Source organism: Athene noctua, chromosome 26, assembly GCF_965140245.1.
Source record: "Athene noctua chromosome 26, bAthNoc1.hap1.1, whole genome shotgun sequence".
Classification (NCBI taxonomy): domain Eukaryota; kingdom Metazoa; phylum Chordata; class Aves; order Strigiformes; family Strigidae; genus Athene; species Athene noctua.
In genome coordinates this window covers 1,362,616-1,377,267 of record NC_134062.1, presented here as the reverse complement: position 1 = coordinate 1,377,267, position 14,652 = coordinate 1,362,616, and the positions used below count along the sequence as shown (strand labels likewise).

The 14,652-nt window shown below is 62.5% G+C and overlaps 1 protein-coding gene across 4 annotated transcripts in view; it reads left to right on the top strand.

Annotated features, from left to right (window-relative positions):
- Window positions 1-6,625, top strand: part of DSCAML1 (DS cell adhesion molecule like 1) — a 102,274-nt gene extending 95,649 nt beyond the window's left edge. For 2 of the 4 annotated variants that reach the window (XM_074927481.1, XM_074927482.1), the window contains exons 20-28: window positions 615-803; window positions 886-1,173; window positions 1,254-1,409; window positions 1,525-1,555; window positions 1,869-1,987; window positions 2,259-2,411; window positions 2,655-2,849; window positions 3,309-3,620; window positions 5,911-6,624. In XM_074927481.1, coding sequence (XP_074783582.1) covers window positions 615-803; window positions 886-1,173; window positions 1,254-1,409; window positions 1,525-1,555; window positions 1,869-1,987; window positions 2,259-2,411; window positions 2,655-2,849; window positions 3,309-3,620; window positions 5,911-6,365 — 1,898 coding nt within the window. In that variant the 3' untranslated portion in view covers window positions 6,366-6,624. Of the gene's footprint in view, window positions 1-614; window positions 804-885; window positions 1,174-1,253; window positions 1,410-1,524; window positions 1,556-1,868; window positions 1,988-2,258; window positions 2,412-2,654; window positions 2,850-3,308; window positions 3,621-5,910 lie in introns of all 4 variants that reach the window. The other 2 variants (XM_074927479.1, XM_074927478.1) reach the window with 2 other exon arrangements.
- The last annotated feature ends 8,027 nt before the right edge of the window (window positions 6,626-14,652 follow it).

The following is a 14,652-nucleotide window of genomic DNA, read 5'->3' as shown; positions in this document are numbered from 1 at the left end:
CCCTCCCCGTGCGCCGTCTTGAGGTGCCTCGTTGGCAGCAGCGTAACAGGTTTGTTCATCTAGGACACAGTGTGCTTCCTAACGCTCTTCACCGCGGGAGAGGAGGCGGCACGCGATGACAGAAGCAACTTCCTCGCAGCGTCCCAAGGGAGCTGGTTAATTCTGCCTTTCCCTTTATAGCCTCGCGCCAATCAATCACGCTTGGCGCTCCCGAGCGCTGGTGCTGCTGGAGGCAGGATGGGGGCAGAGGGGGGCAGCTCACGGGGCAGCGCCCGGGGGCTCTGGCAGAGCGCTGGGGGCTGGCTGGCTGCCGGCAGCGCCCGTGGCTCCTGCCCGGGCCTGTGCGGAGGGCAGAGCAGGCAGGAGGGGCGCGCCTCGTGCGGGAGGGCAGCGGCTCGGCCCTGCTCACGCCTTTGGGTGAGCTGTAGCCCATGTGGGTGGCGCAGGAGGCCAGGGCTGCGTTCCCATCGCCGTTCACACGCGGCTGGGCGGGAATCGGCGGGTCACAGGGGTCCCGGCACCACGAGGCTTCATCGGGCTTGGCCGTGGGACGAGCACGGCTCTGCGGGCCGGCAGTAACCCCTTCCCCCACCACCCCATCCTTGCTCCCGCAGGCTTCGTGCTCCAGTACTCGGTGGACAACAGCGAGGAGTGGAAGGACGTGTTCATCAGCTCCTCCGAGCGCTCCTTCAAGCTGGAGAGCCTCAAGTGTGGCACCTGGTACAAGGTGAAGCTGGCGGCCAAGAACAGCGTGGGGGCTGGCCGCATCAGCGAGATCATCGAAGCCAAGACCCACGGCAGAGGTGAGCCTGCCCCACGGCGGCCCTGCCCCACGGCAGCCCCGTCCCCGTGGCAGCGGCCCTGCTGACGGCCCCTCTCCCGCAGAGCCCTCCTTCAGCAAGGACCAGCACCTCTTCACGCACATCAACTCCACGCACGCCAGGCTGAACCTGCAGGGCTGGAGCAGCGGGGGCTGCCCCATCACCGCCATCGTCCTGGAGTACCGGCCCAAGGGCAACTGGGTCTGGCAGAGCCTCCGCACCAACAGCTCCAGCGAGGTCTTCCTGACGGAACTGCGCGAGGCCACCTGGTACGAGCTCTGCATGAAGGCCTGCAACAGCGCCGGCTGCGGCAACGAGACCGCCCAGTTCGCCACGCTGGACTACGACGGCAGTGAGTGGGGGGCCGGGGCGGGGTCCGAGGCGGGGGGCTCCCGGAGCGCTGGCCGCCCACCCGCCCGCCCTCTGCCCTAGGCACCATCCCCCCTATCAAGTCTGCCCAAGGGGAGGGGGACGACGTGAAGAAACTCTTCACCATCGCCTGCCCCGTCATCCTGGCCACGCTGGGAGTGGCCCTGCTCTTCATCATCCGCAAGAAGAGGAAGGAGAAGCGGCTGAAGAGGCTTCGAGGTGAGACGGGGCTCGAGGAGCCCAGCGCACAGGTCCGGACCTTTCCTGGACCAGCTCGTTACGCCCTAAACACCTCTTAAAAAACCCTTCCTTGTCTTTCGTGTCTCTTGCACAGATGCCAAGAGCTTGGCTGAAATGCTGATCAGGTGGGTCTCGGCAGGGGGGAGTCCGGGGGACGCTGGGTGGTGGGGCTGGTCCTGGATGCTTCTATGTCTGGGTTCAAGCCCTGACTCGGTTTCAGACCGTCTTGGGCTCAGACCCATGAAGGTCGTGTTGGCCTGGCTGTAGCCCAGCCGCCCAGTGCTCCTGCCTGCTCCTGCCAGCTGGGGGGGGCTGGCAGCCGTGCCGGCCGTGCCTGGGGGCCGGCTGAGCCCCGGGCAGGCTGGCCAGCGGCGAGCCCCAGCCCCTGCGGGGCTCGAGCCGGTAATGGCCGGGTCTGCGTCCCCTCTCACCTCACAGCAAGAATAACCGCAGCTTTGACACGCCGGTGAAGGGGCCCCCGCAGGGCCCCCGCCTGCACATCGACATCCCCCGCGTGCAGCTGCTCATCGAGGACAAGGAAGGCATCAAACAGCTGGGTAAGCACGGCGCTCACCCCTCCCTGCGGCGCGGGGCTCCTGCCCGGGAGGGGATGTGGGGCAGCGTCCACCAGGCCCCAAGGAGCCCACGCTGTCCCCACGCTGTCCCCGCCTTGGGGCAGAGCGGGGGTCCTGCTCCCCTGGCGCTGGTGCTGGCAGCACCCGCAGGAAGCTCCTCGGGGGGGTCGCGGTCACACCATTGCCCCAGGTGGAGAACGGGGCTCCCGCGGGCGTGCTGAGCTCCGGGCTGAGCGCCGGCTTCTCCCCGCAGGGGACGACAAAGCCACGATGCCGGTGACCGACACGGAGTTCAGCCAGGCGGTGAACCCCCAGAGCTTTTGCACGGGCGTCTCGCTGCATCACCCCGCGCTCATCCAGAACACGGGGCCCCTCATCGACATGTCGGACATCCGCCCCGGCACCAGTAAGCGCCTGCGGTCGCGTGGGGCTGGGGGAGGCTTTGTGGGGAGCAGCACGGGGTGTGGGTGAGCTGCCTGCGGCCAGTCCCCTCCCCGAGAGGTGCCGGGGTGCAGGCCCTGTCCCCCAGCACTGGCTGTGCCCAAAAGCAGCTGTCGGGAGGGCAGAGGGAGCGGGGAGCGCCCCAGGGAGCGGGGACGGGCTGTCCCTGGGAGTGACCCGCTGAGCCTCCGTCCCCTCTGCGCCTCAGACCCCGTGTCCAGAAAGAGCGTGAAGTCGGCGCACAGCACCCGCAACCGGTACTCCAGCCAGTGGACCCTCACCAAGTGCCAGGCGTCCACCCCCGCCCGGACCCTCACCTCGGACTGGCGGACGGTGGGTTCCCAGCACGGCATCACGGTCACCGAGAGCGACAGCTACAGCGCCAGCCTCTCCCAGGACACCGGTACCTGCTGCACGGGGGTACACGGGTTCCTCGGCGGGGACCCCAAACCACGAGGTCGGGGTGGCTGCGGGAGGGGATGGTGGAACCGAGCCTGGGGCTGCAGGAGCCGCGTGGCTGAGAGCGGCGGCAGTGAACAGCTCGCTCTGATTTCCAAAGGTGGCGAATAGTGTCATAAACGGGGGAGCTGCAGGGAGGGGCCCTGGGCTCTCCGGTCGGGTCCCGCACGCTCGGTGCGTTGGTGGTGGTGGCGTCCCCGGGGACCGGGAGCGTGCGTGGGGCTCGGCGCTGCCCGGCGGAGGTGGGGCCGCGCGTCGGCCCCTCGTGCCCCCCAGCAGCTCCGCGGAGCTCCCTGGAGCGGGGGTCAGGGACAGGCGGGACGCTCCCGCGGCAGCGAGGTGGGAAACGGCACTGGCGGGCCGGGGAGGGCTCCGGGTGGGTGACGCGTCCTCTCCTTCCCAGACAAGGGGCGGAACAGCATGGTGTCCACGGAGAGCGCCTCGTCGACCTACGAGGAGCTGGCACGCGCCTACGAGCACGCGAAGCTGGAGGAGCAGCTGCAACACGCCAAGTTCGAGATCACCGAGTGCTTCATCTCGGACAGCTCCTCGGACCAGATGACCACCGGCACCACCGACAACGCCGACAGCATGACCTCCATGAGCACCCCCTCGGAGCCCGGCATCTGCCGCTTCACCGCCTCCCCGCCCAAGCCCCAGGACAGCGAGCGCGGCAAGAGCGTGGCCGTGCCCATCCCGCACCGCGCCAGCAAGAGTAAGTACACGTGGGCTCCGGCTGCGCTTGTACGCTCCCCGGGTAGTGGGTTGTGTAACGCGGAGGAAAATACAGAAATAAAGGCACTGAAAGCGACGGTTCCTGTGAAGGGTAGGAGGGGAGGTGGGAAAAGCATCTCTCTCTCCCACCCGCCGCCGCGCGGATCTCGGCATCATCTGCTGTGCTGGTGTGTCACTGCGGGCTCTGCGGGGCCCCGAGTCGCTCCTTCTGTTGGGGGGTTCCACAGGGAGCTGTTCTAACCCCAGCGCGACCTGGAAAACGTCCCCACAAACCTCCTCAAAAACATAACTAACCATTCCAATTTTCTCTCATCACATTTTTTTTTTTCCTTCAGCTCCCTTCACTTTTCTCCTCCTCACGTTTCTTCGCTTCCCTTCACTTCTCTTTGCTCCTCTCCACTCCTCACATTGTCTCACTTCTCCTCCCTTTCCATTTTTTCTTCTCTGCTTCTCTTTGCTTCTCCTCTCTTCCCTTCACTTTGCTCCTCTCCACGTTTCTTCTCCTCTCATTTCTCCAATCCTTTCATTTAATTTTTCCTTTTCTTCCACCTTCTTTTCTTTTGTTTCCATTTCCACCCATTTGTATTTGTTTCTTCCCATTTCTTATTATTTCTTCCCATTCTTTCTTCCAATTATTTCTTAGTATGAGTTCTTCCCCTCTCCTATTATCTTTCCCTTTTCCATTAATTTCCTCCTTCCCCCTTCTGTGCTGTTTTTTACTGTTTCATAGAATCCTGGACTGGTTTGGGTTGGAAGGGACCTTAAAGATTGTCCAGTTCCACCCCCCCTGCCCAAAGCCATGTCCAACCTTCCCCATTCTATTTGTTTTTCTTTCTTCCCATTTCTATTGATTTCGTACTATTTATTCCCAGTCCTAATAATTTCTTACTTACTCTTTCTGCCCCGTTCTGTTCAGTCACACCCCACAACAGCACCTTGGGACACATTTCCCAGCAGCAGTGACACAGCACCACAGCCCTCCCAGCACCAGCACAGCTGTCACCGCTCTGGGGCCTGTTTCAGATCCCAAAGGCCGTACAGTCGGGCGTGACCCTGCGGCTGTTGTCCCGCCGCAGCGGGTCCAGCGCCAGCACTGACCAGCACAACTGGGAGAGCCGTGCCTCGGCGCTGGGGCTGAGCGCGCGGCTCGAAGGGCTGGGGGTGAAAGACAGACAATCCCACACTGGGGACTCGCCCTTCACCCCTTGGTACAACCCTTCACGACCCGGCCTTCGGCCTCAGGGAGGTTGTTACAGTCCCCCCAACCCCTCGAGCCCTTTCCAGCCCCCGGCGGGGGCGGCTCGTCACCGCACACACCGTCAGCTACAGCAGAGGGTGTGGTGTGGGTCTGGGTAACGCTGCGCTGGGAAAAACTAAAAACGCAGCGAAGAAACACTCTTATTTCAGGGTAATACATTCATCGGGTATGTATTTAATACGTAGAAAATCTACTTTAAAAGTACATCTGTGATAACTGATGGTTCATTTTTATATTGAGTATATTCTGTAATACACAGTATAGTGTAATATTTTTCTGCAAATAAGACAAAGACTTTTAAGTTATATTTTGAGTAGTATAGCGTGTAAGACAGAATATAATACATTTTAGTATTATAAACACGTAGTTTACAGAACACCATACGAACCACAGACAATTACAAGCGTTATGTGTGTTCTATAGCACCTACATCAGACAATGCAGTAACACCCTCTTACATATGCACATAAATCCTTAAATTAGGGTACTACAGTTCCATATAATGCTCTGAAACACAGCACAGAGTTTTGTTTGTTAGGATTTTGTTTGTAGCACAGATGCTATTTACGTTAGCACCGTAGAACATTTGATAGAACGTAGTATGTGGGACCGAGCTGGACTGCGATAAACAGCTGTGAGGAACGCAGGAGGAATCTTCACACAAACCCCATTCCAGAGCGGGGGGTGCTCTGCGCCCCCGCCGGTCCTGCCGTCCCCTGTCGCACCCCAGTGCCCGCCCTCGGGCGGGATAGTCCCTGTACGAGCTGCACTGTGTTGTATCTGGAAACGTGACGGGTGACGTTAGGTGTAAAGGTGTTGTGGTGGCGGCGTTGGGCGCTGGTTTGTTACGCTGCACCCCCTGTGTCACACGTGAGGACGCGGTCTAGGACGTGACGGCAGACGCGGCGTTCTCGCGCGCGACGCCCGCGGTGCCACGGCCCGTGGCTCCCGGCGCCTCGGGGGTGGGCAGGGCCCCCTCCGGAGCTTCACCCGCCGCCGCTTCCCCTCGCAGGCGACTACTGCAACCTCCCGCTCTACGTCAAGTCGGAGGCTTTCTTCCGCAAGGCCGACGCGCACGAGCCCTGCCCCGTGGTGCCGCCGCGGGAAGCTTCCATCCGCAACCTCGCCCGGGCCTACCACGCGCCCGCCCGGCACCTGACGCTGGAGCCCGGCAGCAAGCCCCTGGGGCTGCCCCCCCCGGCCCCTGCCGCAACCACCTTACCTCAGAGGACTCTCCCCATGCCCGGCGCGACGGGCACGGCCGCTGCGCCCGCCGCTGCCCCGGCACCCCCCGCCGCCGCCGCTGAGCCCCCCGCTGCCGCCGCCGCTGCCGCCGAGGCGCGGGTGCCCGCGCACTCCAAAGTGGGGGGCTCCAGGGACTCACTCCTAGAAATGAGCACATCGGGTGTAGGCAGGTCTCAAAAACAGGGGGCCGGAGCCTACTCCAAGTCCTACACGCTGGTGTAGGGCGCCCAGCGGAGACCCACCCGCCACGGACGCTGCTCGTTTCCCTGCGCCATTTATATTTAATTAACAAACTTGTACATAATGAACTCTTTTGTATAAATGAAGCTATTTTCTTCTTCTCCGAACAGAAAAAGAAACCAGGGCACAAAGAATTTGATGTTACAGATTTAAAAATATAATATATATGTAAACATATATATATTTCACATCATTTTGAAAGGGGCACAAGGAAAGACTCAGCGACTTTTTTTTTTTTTTTTTTTTTTGTTCCCTGATCTTGTTGGTGGTTTTAAAAAGGAACGTCTCCAAGACATTGCATGCTATTTTACTGTTCTGAAAACAACAGGAGTTGCTTCAATTTGCAAATGCTTATGTGTTAATACCTTTTTCTATGAAAAAAAACCCAGCGCTGTGTGCAATAAAGGTTATGTTTATACATGGGCGTTTGTTACGTGCAGGAGGAGGGAGAGGGGCAGCCCAAGCCCCCCAGGCAGCCATGGACGTGCCCAGGGACACGCGGTGCCAGGTGCTGCCCCCGGAGCTGAGTCAACCCGCGGCACCCGGGGCAGGAGGAGGGGAAGGGTGGGAGCAGGGTCTGGGAACGGGACCTCCCAGCAGCGGCCCGGCTGTGCCACAGCACCCCCGGCCCCCCCGAGCAGCACCTACTCGCCGGTAAGTCCAGTCCGGCCAGCGCCAGCCCAGGATGAACCCCCAGGCTGGTGAACTGCCGGCCGGACCCTCGGGAGCTGCGCTGGGGGGGAGGCCCAGCACCGCTGCCCTCGGTCACGGTCACACAGTGAAGTGCCGGGGAGCGCGGTGCAGCGCGGGGAACGCGGCACGGTGCCGTGTCGCTGCCTCCTGTCGTGGTGAACCTTGGCCCAGGACAGTAAAGCCCGGCCCAGCGCCCCCAAGGCACCCACCATGGCACAGCGACCACCAGGTCACCCCACGGTGCTGTAAAGCCCCCTGAAGCACAGCACAGCCCCCCACCTTGATTTGTTCTTACTTTCCTCTTGGCTTTCACCACCAGCCACAGCAACTAACCACCAAAGAAATCCAGGTTCTACCTTCCCCTTCCGTCCATGCACATCTGACAGCAAAAGCCCCCGTGCTGCCCCCCCCTGCAGACCAAAAGAGCCAAGCCTGGCGCTGGGAACTCTTGTTCCACCCAGAGTCAGAGTTCACCTTCCAGAGGAGGCTCTGCTGCTATTTGAGGTCTAATTAACTAACTGCGCTTTCCTTTCCTGATTTCCTGAAATTTATAACCTGTTTTCATCACTTCATCCATGCTTCTACCCTCTGGTTCAACCTCTCCTTTCCTTAGAACAAACCGATAAGCTTCCTATTTTAACTTAAACTACCAGCTGTAACATCTATGCATAGATTTTTTTACCATTCTCGTTTTCTGCCTCTTGACAGAAGTGATTATAACTGATGTGTTAAAAACAGCAAGTGCTACAGCGTTAACTTTTTTAATACCTCTCCTAGATTTTGGTTGTTGGTTTTTTGGTTTTTTTTTTAAAAAAAAGAACCGCCCAAACGCTATGCAAATAAAGCCATTGGTGTTCCTGGTGCCATTACCTGCAGTTCCCAGCCCGCAGCCCCCTCGGCTCTTTGCGTTGCAGGGAGGGGGCAGCCGCAGCTCCTCCGGGCAACCTGTTCCCGAGCCTCCCCGCTCTCACAGGGAAGAATCGGAAAAGGCCGCTGAAATCATCAGGCACGAGTCGCCCTCAGTGAAGCCACGCTGGCTGTCACCAATCACCTTATTTCCATGTGCCCCAGCAGAGTATCCAGGAAGAGCCGCCCCAGGGTCTCGCCAGGCATTTCTGAATCAGTTTTGGCAATCGGGCAGATGCTGCTCAGAGCCACCCTCTGCCGCGGAGCCGCCCGCACGGAGAGGAGCGCTGGCCAACCCGGCCCGTGGGGAGGCATCGGGGATCGTGCCCGACGCCACGAATCGATATTTCCCACTTGTGTTTTGGCGCCGGAACCCTCATCGACCCCAACCCCTCCTTTCCTGGGCAGCTTTGCTTAGAGGCAGAGTTTACTCAGGCCAACCAGTAAAGCCGCTGCTGGAGCTGCCGTGCCCCTGCCAGCAGTTTCCCGGACGCTCGGCCAGAGCAGCTGGTCACTGCCCCCACCCGCAGCCTCTGCTTTTGATGCGCTGAGAATTCACCCCGAGAGCCGCCGGCCACCCTCCAAATCCAGGCAGCAAACAGGGTTAGGCTGCTTCTCTGCTTCTGCAGCACGCACTTTGCTGGTGGTGGAGGGGGGGGGGGTGTGTGTTCTTTTTTTAAAACGAATTCCAAGCTCTGTTCTGAATAGCACTTACTTCTAGGCATGAGTTTTCTTATTCATTCAGTTTTAACAGGTTTTTGGAGACAAAACCGTGGTGCATTTCCAATTTAGCATGCAAGGAGCACACGGATTTTGTACAGCACTTGTACTCGGAACATGAGCGAGACAGCTGAAGGCGGCAGATCAGGCCACGCGGCTCTGACAGGGTCGCTCTGGGCCAGGAGGAGATTGTTTGGGTCAAAGAAAGTCCCCGAGGGAAAATACTGAGGGGCCGGGGGACGCGCAGCAGCGGCTCACTCGGCCTTTCGCATCACCCAGGGAGTTCTGGGCACCTCCGGGCTGCAGAGCCCCTCGTGCTGAGCACTGACGGGCTGAGCCCCTCTGGCCACGCCGGGGGACCCACGGGTCTGCTCAGCACCGGCCCCACAGCCCAGCCTGGCCGCCGCTCACCTCCCTCTCACACTGGTGAGCACTGGCCGTCAACCCAGTGAAACCAGACCTGACCCTCTGGCTCTCCCCGGGATCACTGACAGGCAAACCAGAATTTCTCAAGCGTTTCTCTCAGGATTTCCAGAGCAGCTCAGCGCTCCTCAGAGCTCGAAACCTTCACCCCGCACTGAGCCCAGCGCCAGCCCCAGGCCGCGGCGGTGTCACTGCCGGGCACCCCCACAGCGCCCCTGAGCCGCCAGCCCCCCGCTGGGGATAGAAGAGGCGAGACAAGGCAAGTGCGCGCTCAGCTGTGAGAGGGAGCGCGGTAGCGGGATAAAAAGAACAACAGATTTACGCGGATTAATACACTTTATTGTAACGGCCTGGTACAGGTTCCCTTCTGCATTTTAGCAGGAATTCTCCACCTCCCCTTCCCCAGCAGCGACAAAGCCTGGCCGCGCACAGCTTAACACGGCCCCGATTTCCAGCACCCAGCGCGCCCCCCCAGCACCCCCCGGTCCCCAACCCCGCCGGGCTCCGACACCCGCACAGCGACGGCCCCAGCCGGCCCCAGCAGAGCCACCAGCAGCACCGGGCACGACCGGCAGCCACCGGGCGCAGGCAGGAGCCCCACGCCAAACGCCGGCACCTGCCGGGGCAGACGGGCACGGAGCCCCCGTCGGGAGGGCTGAGGGCGGTTGTGGCCGGAGAGGGCTGAGGGGCCCAGCCCAGCAGCTCCGCGCAGAAAACCCGGCATCAGACCCAGCAAAGGGGCAGCGGAGCTCCGGTGGGCGCCCGCCGCGCCCCAGCACCCCCTCACCTGCCCCCTCACTCCAAACCGCCCGTGCCTCCGCCGGCCCAGAGCTTCACAGTCCCTCTCTCGAGAACCCTGCACCCTCCAAAAGTCAGCACTCAAACATGGGTGTTAAAACCCAACAATCCAGCCAGGGAGCAGGTCTCTGCTTGGCTCTGCCCAAGCGGAACAGAGGGGGTTCGCCCTCGCCACATGCAGCCGCGGGAGCTGGAGTCCCAGCCCAGCTCCGGAACCGGGGCCCCCCAAGCAGCTCTCCCCAAGAAAAGGAAGATCGACGCACGGCTTCGCTCCTGCTCCCTCGGCTGCCTGCAGCACGTCCCCTCGGCGACACCCCGCTCTGGGCCAGCCCCTGGCCACTAGCCACAGCTCGGCAGCTCGGCGAGCCGGCCGGCCGGCCGGCCGGGGCAGGGGCCAGGAGCAGCCCTCCCCCCAGCTCCAGAGGCAGAGTGGAGCCGGGGGCACAGGGGAGGCTGTTGCCGGGCAAAGTGAGCCCCAGCTGGGCAGCCACCAGCCACAGTTGCCATCAGCTGCAGCTGCCAGGCCGGAGAGGCCCCCAGACGCTGCCCCGCTCCCAGCGAACAGCCCCTCAGCCGCTGCACCCCGGCCTGTGGGCGCCGCTGCCGGGGAAGGACCGAGCGGGAAAGAGATCTGACACTGAGCAGCCACCAACACCCGAGGGTCTGCAGCTGCACACGCGCCAGGAGCTACGGAGCAGGAGCGGGTTCGCAGGCACCACGGCGGCAAATCTCTCCGGGGTACAGACCAGACAAAACGGGGGACGGTGCAGGGCGCGGTGCAGGGCACGGCCGGCCAACACGTCACTTCTTCCCCTGCTTCTGCTGCTGGTACCTCCCGAAGTGGGTCTGGATGGGGACGGCCGCCTTCTCAGGATCGCTGAAGAACTTCCCCTCGCAGCCGGCTTCGGGGGCCACGTTCCCTGGGACGAGAACCGAGCGCTGCGGTCAGCCTGGGCGGTGCCGGCGGCCCTGGACAGGCCCCGCGGAGCGGGACAGGGCTCTGGCCTCACCCCCCGTGGGCTCACACCGACCCCCGGGCTCCCTGCAGTGAACACAGACAGGAGGGCGTCCCCCCCCCGTGGAGGGGAAAGAGCCTGCAGAGTCCACAGCGTGAAACCACGGCAGGGAGCCACGGCCCCACCGGCTCCCGGGGGGCATCTCCGGGGCAGAGGGGGCCGGAGCAGGGAACGGGAGGCAAAGAGCAGCCCAGGCTCCCCGGCAGCGCTAAGCCCTCTATTTACCCAGCTTTACTCCCCAAAGACCGCCGCTTCCCCACGTTGAATCACCAAGGATGATGCTCACTTACTTTCACACACACAAATAAGACTCCAAAAAGAGCCCGGCACTGTACGGCAATAAAGCTCTCACGCTGACAAATGGGAGCCCTCCCCACCTCACGCTTAATGTGGCATTAGGGAAGGATTGTGAAATTCAACGGGAACTGAACCAAAGCCACTCAGTGGTGCTCCTTTAAGCCAGCGTGTCACTGCTAAGCACCCCCCGAGCAGCCATCAGAAATCCTGGCGCCAGATGCTGCTGCATAAACTCACCGCTGTCACCTGAACCCGTTTTTATTCACCTCCTAAAAGAAACTGCAAAGTAAAAAGATACATAAAAAGAGTCCACGCTGGGAATCGGCTCCCTCCTGCCCTGCTTAACAAGATACAAGTCGGCTGTAAATCCTGCCCACTGCAACACCCAAGCGTGGCTGGGGAGCTGCGGCGCCGCAGGACTCCGCCTGCCGAAGGCGCTCGGGGCGGCCAGGCCCGGGTGTGACGCCCCGCTGCCGCACCAGCCCGGGCACCCGGGGCACCGTCACCTGCTCGTGGGGCAGCAAAGCCCCCGGAACAGCGGCCAGGCCGGCCGGAGCTCCCGCCCTGTCACGGAGGAGCGGCCGAGCTCAGCCCCCCCGGTCGCTGCCCGAGCACCGCGTCCCCTCACGCCTTCGTCCGGCTGCGCTGAGAATAGAAGCGCTCAAATCGTCTTTGCTGAGCGCTCGGGGGGGCAGAGTCGGAGCCAAGAGCGAGGAGGAGGAGGCAAGGGGGATTTTCCACCACAACTCCAGGGGGTTCTGCCCAGCCAATAAGCAGGGGGGGCTGCTTGGGGGCCAGTGAGCCACGGGATGCCGTGACGCAGGTTTCGGGGCAAGGGGGAGGCAGGGATTTGCACACACACACACACGTGTGCTGGGGTATATTCAGCCGTGGGGCCTCCACTCCCTGATTCCACAGGTTTTAACGCTCATCTGGCTGTCCTGTCTGCACTCACCTGCCCTCCCGGGGGTGGCAACAAGGGCACCTGCCCCCCCCGAGGGGAAACAACCCCAAATACAGTACAGCCAGCAGGCTGGAGAGCAAGCTGAGCAGGCTTCCCTCTCACAAGGCTGACTTCTAAAATACCCCTTAATGCTGTCAGAGAGGGTTTTTTGGAAGAAGAAAGAGGCCAAGAGGGGTCTGGGTACTGCAGTGCCACTCTCCCACTGCATCCCATGGTCACAGTCAGGAGCTTCCCCTACCCCATACTCACCTTTCTCTCCAGAAATCGAGTAGGTGCTGTTCTGCCGAGAGCTCCTGCCTTTCTAGAAAGGTAGAGAAAAATACAACAGAGTTAGTTGTATCTCAGGCAGAGGGGGGAAGAACAGTCCCTTTGCGGCCAGCTGGGCTGGCCTCAGCAAGCTGCCACTGCCCCTTCCCTTCAGGAAACCTCAAAATACTGCCGTCCCCTCAAAGGGCACTACAGAGCACCAATGAACTCATGCACGTCTGTGAACCGTCCTCCAAGGAGAAGCAGACGAGAGCTTTGTATCAAAAATGAGCTCCAAGAGACATGCTGGGAGCACCCGGGGAAGTCCCTCGGCACAGGCCTCCCCCGACCTGCGTTTCCAGCCCACGTGGAACCAGACCCGCCGGGCTCGGTTCCTCCACTCCAGCCCCACCGTGGCCCTGCAGCACCGGGGAGGTCAGGTCCGCGATTTTTATCCCGAAAAATAACCTTGAACTTGTTGACAAATGCGTACATTCTGTAGCTTATCCTGCCTCCTGGCACTACTCTATTTTCCGTCTTTCAAGGGAAAGAGAGGAGTCTCCCCGCCGGCCCCAGCCCGTTTGGCTCGGGGGGGCAGCCAAGCCCCAGCCCTACCTCGCTGTCGCGGCTGGTGCGGCGGCTCTGCGACACGCGCTGGATCTGCCAGGGCAGGGGCTGGTACACGAGGTACGGCAGCGGCTCCTCAGGGGACAGGCGGCTCCCCAGCTGCACACAGAAAGGGTTGGCGGCAGCGAGAGGGAGGGAGGCGGGTGGCTCGGCCCGAGGCAGGGGTGCCCCCAGCCCACGCTCCCCACCGCCGGCCGCTCCCGCTGCGGCGGCCCCACGCGCTTCCAGGCACCCGACGGCGAGCGGCAACGCCGAGCTGCTGCCAGGCCCGCCCAGACTCACCCGCCCCAACGCTCTCACCGCGAAGAACAGCGCTGTCATCAGGGTGGCCAGCATGGCTGGGGCGTCCCGGGGAGGCAGAGCCCCGCCAGCGCCGCGCCGCAGTCTCCCGCTCGCCAGGGACTGCAGCGTCCCTCCCTGGGCAGGCAGAGGCCGAGCCCCTTAATGAGCTTACGGCTCGCGCTCGTCTTGGCGACGCCATCGCGCCGTCCTTCCGCTCCTCTAATCGCCGAGTTCCTCCAACGCGCACGGCGCTGGGTTCCAGGAAAAGCAAATCCCCTTCTCCGCGTGCGTCCGCGCCGGGGCAGAGCTCCTCCGTGCGGGACCGCTCCTCGGCAAAGCCTCCGCGCAGGCAGGACGCCGGATTCCCCGCGGCCGCCTCGGGAGCGGGGTACGGGACCCCGAAAGCACCGAGCTGGGCAGGACACACCGACCCCCCGCTCGGAGTTTTCACTCATCGCGGCTCTCCGGCGGGCCAGGGCGCGGAGCGGGCGCAGGAAGGACTGGAGCCAGGCGAGGCTTGGCCGTGGTTTGTGGTTTGTCCTGAAGGACGTCTCCGACCGTCAGCCCCGGTCCACGTGCTGCTCTTCCTGTGCCTCGTCAGCCTCAGCCTTTTCCTCTCCCCAGCACGTAGAGCACAGTCCTCGCCCCCCGGCCCTGCTCCGCAGGCAGCCCCCAGCCGGGCACGGCAGCGTCTCCACGTGCCCCACGCGTCCTCCGGCCGCTCTTGGCTTCTGTGCTACCGGCAGCTCAAGTCCCATCGTGATCCCCGGCGTCCCCACAGCCCCCTCCACCCCCACCAGCGAGCAACGCGCTGTGCAGAAGCGTCAAAGCTGGAGATACAGGGGCGGGGGTTGACTGTCCCCCGTCCCCACCGTTGCCACGTCGCACAAGTGCCATCCCTCGGCCCCGCAGAGCCCCCAGCCGGGAGCCACGCGGCGAATGCCCCACTGGGACAGAGGCAGCCTCCGCCGCTGCGCCCGGAGAGCCAGGACCAGCCGAGGCTTCCACGAGAGACGACCTTAAAGGGAAAATCCCGAGGGGGCGAAGGTGCCCGGCTGGGAAGGAAACAAGCCCTGGGAAGAGAAGAGCCCGCCACCAACGCTCCCCGATTTCTGGCGAGGGGTTACCCAGGGGACCCGCCGGCAGGACTCCAGCAACCGCACCGCTGCAGCAGCGGCGCCTGAACCCCCACCCGAGGGGAAAACTCCCAGCTGCTCCCAAATAAACAGAGAAGTCGGAGCAAGCGCCGAGCTGCAGCGTTACGCGACTGTCTCCCACCCGGGCTGCTGGGGAGCAG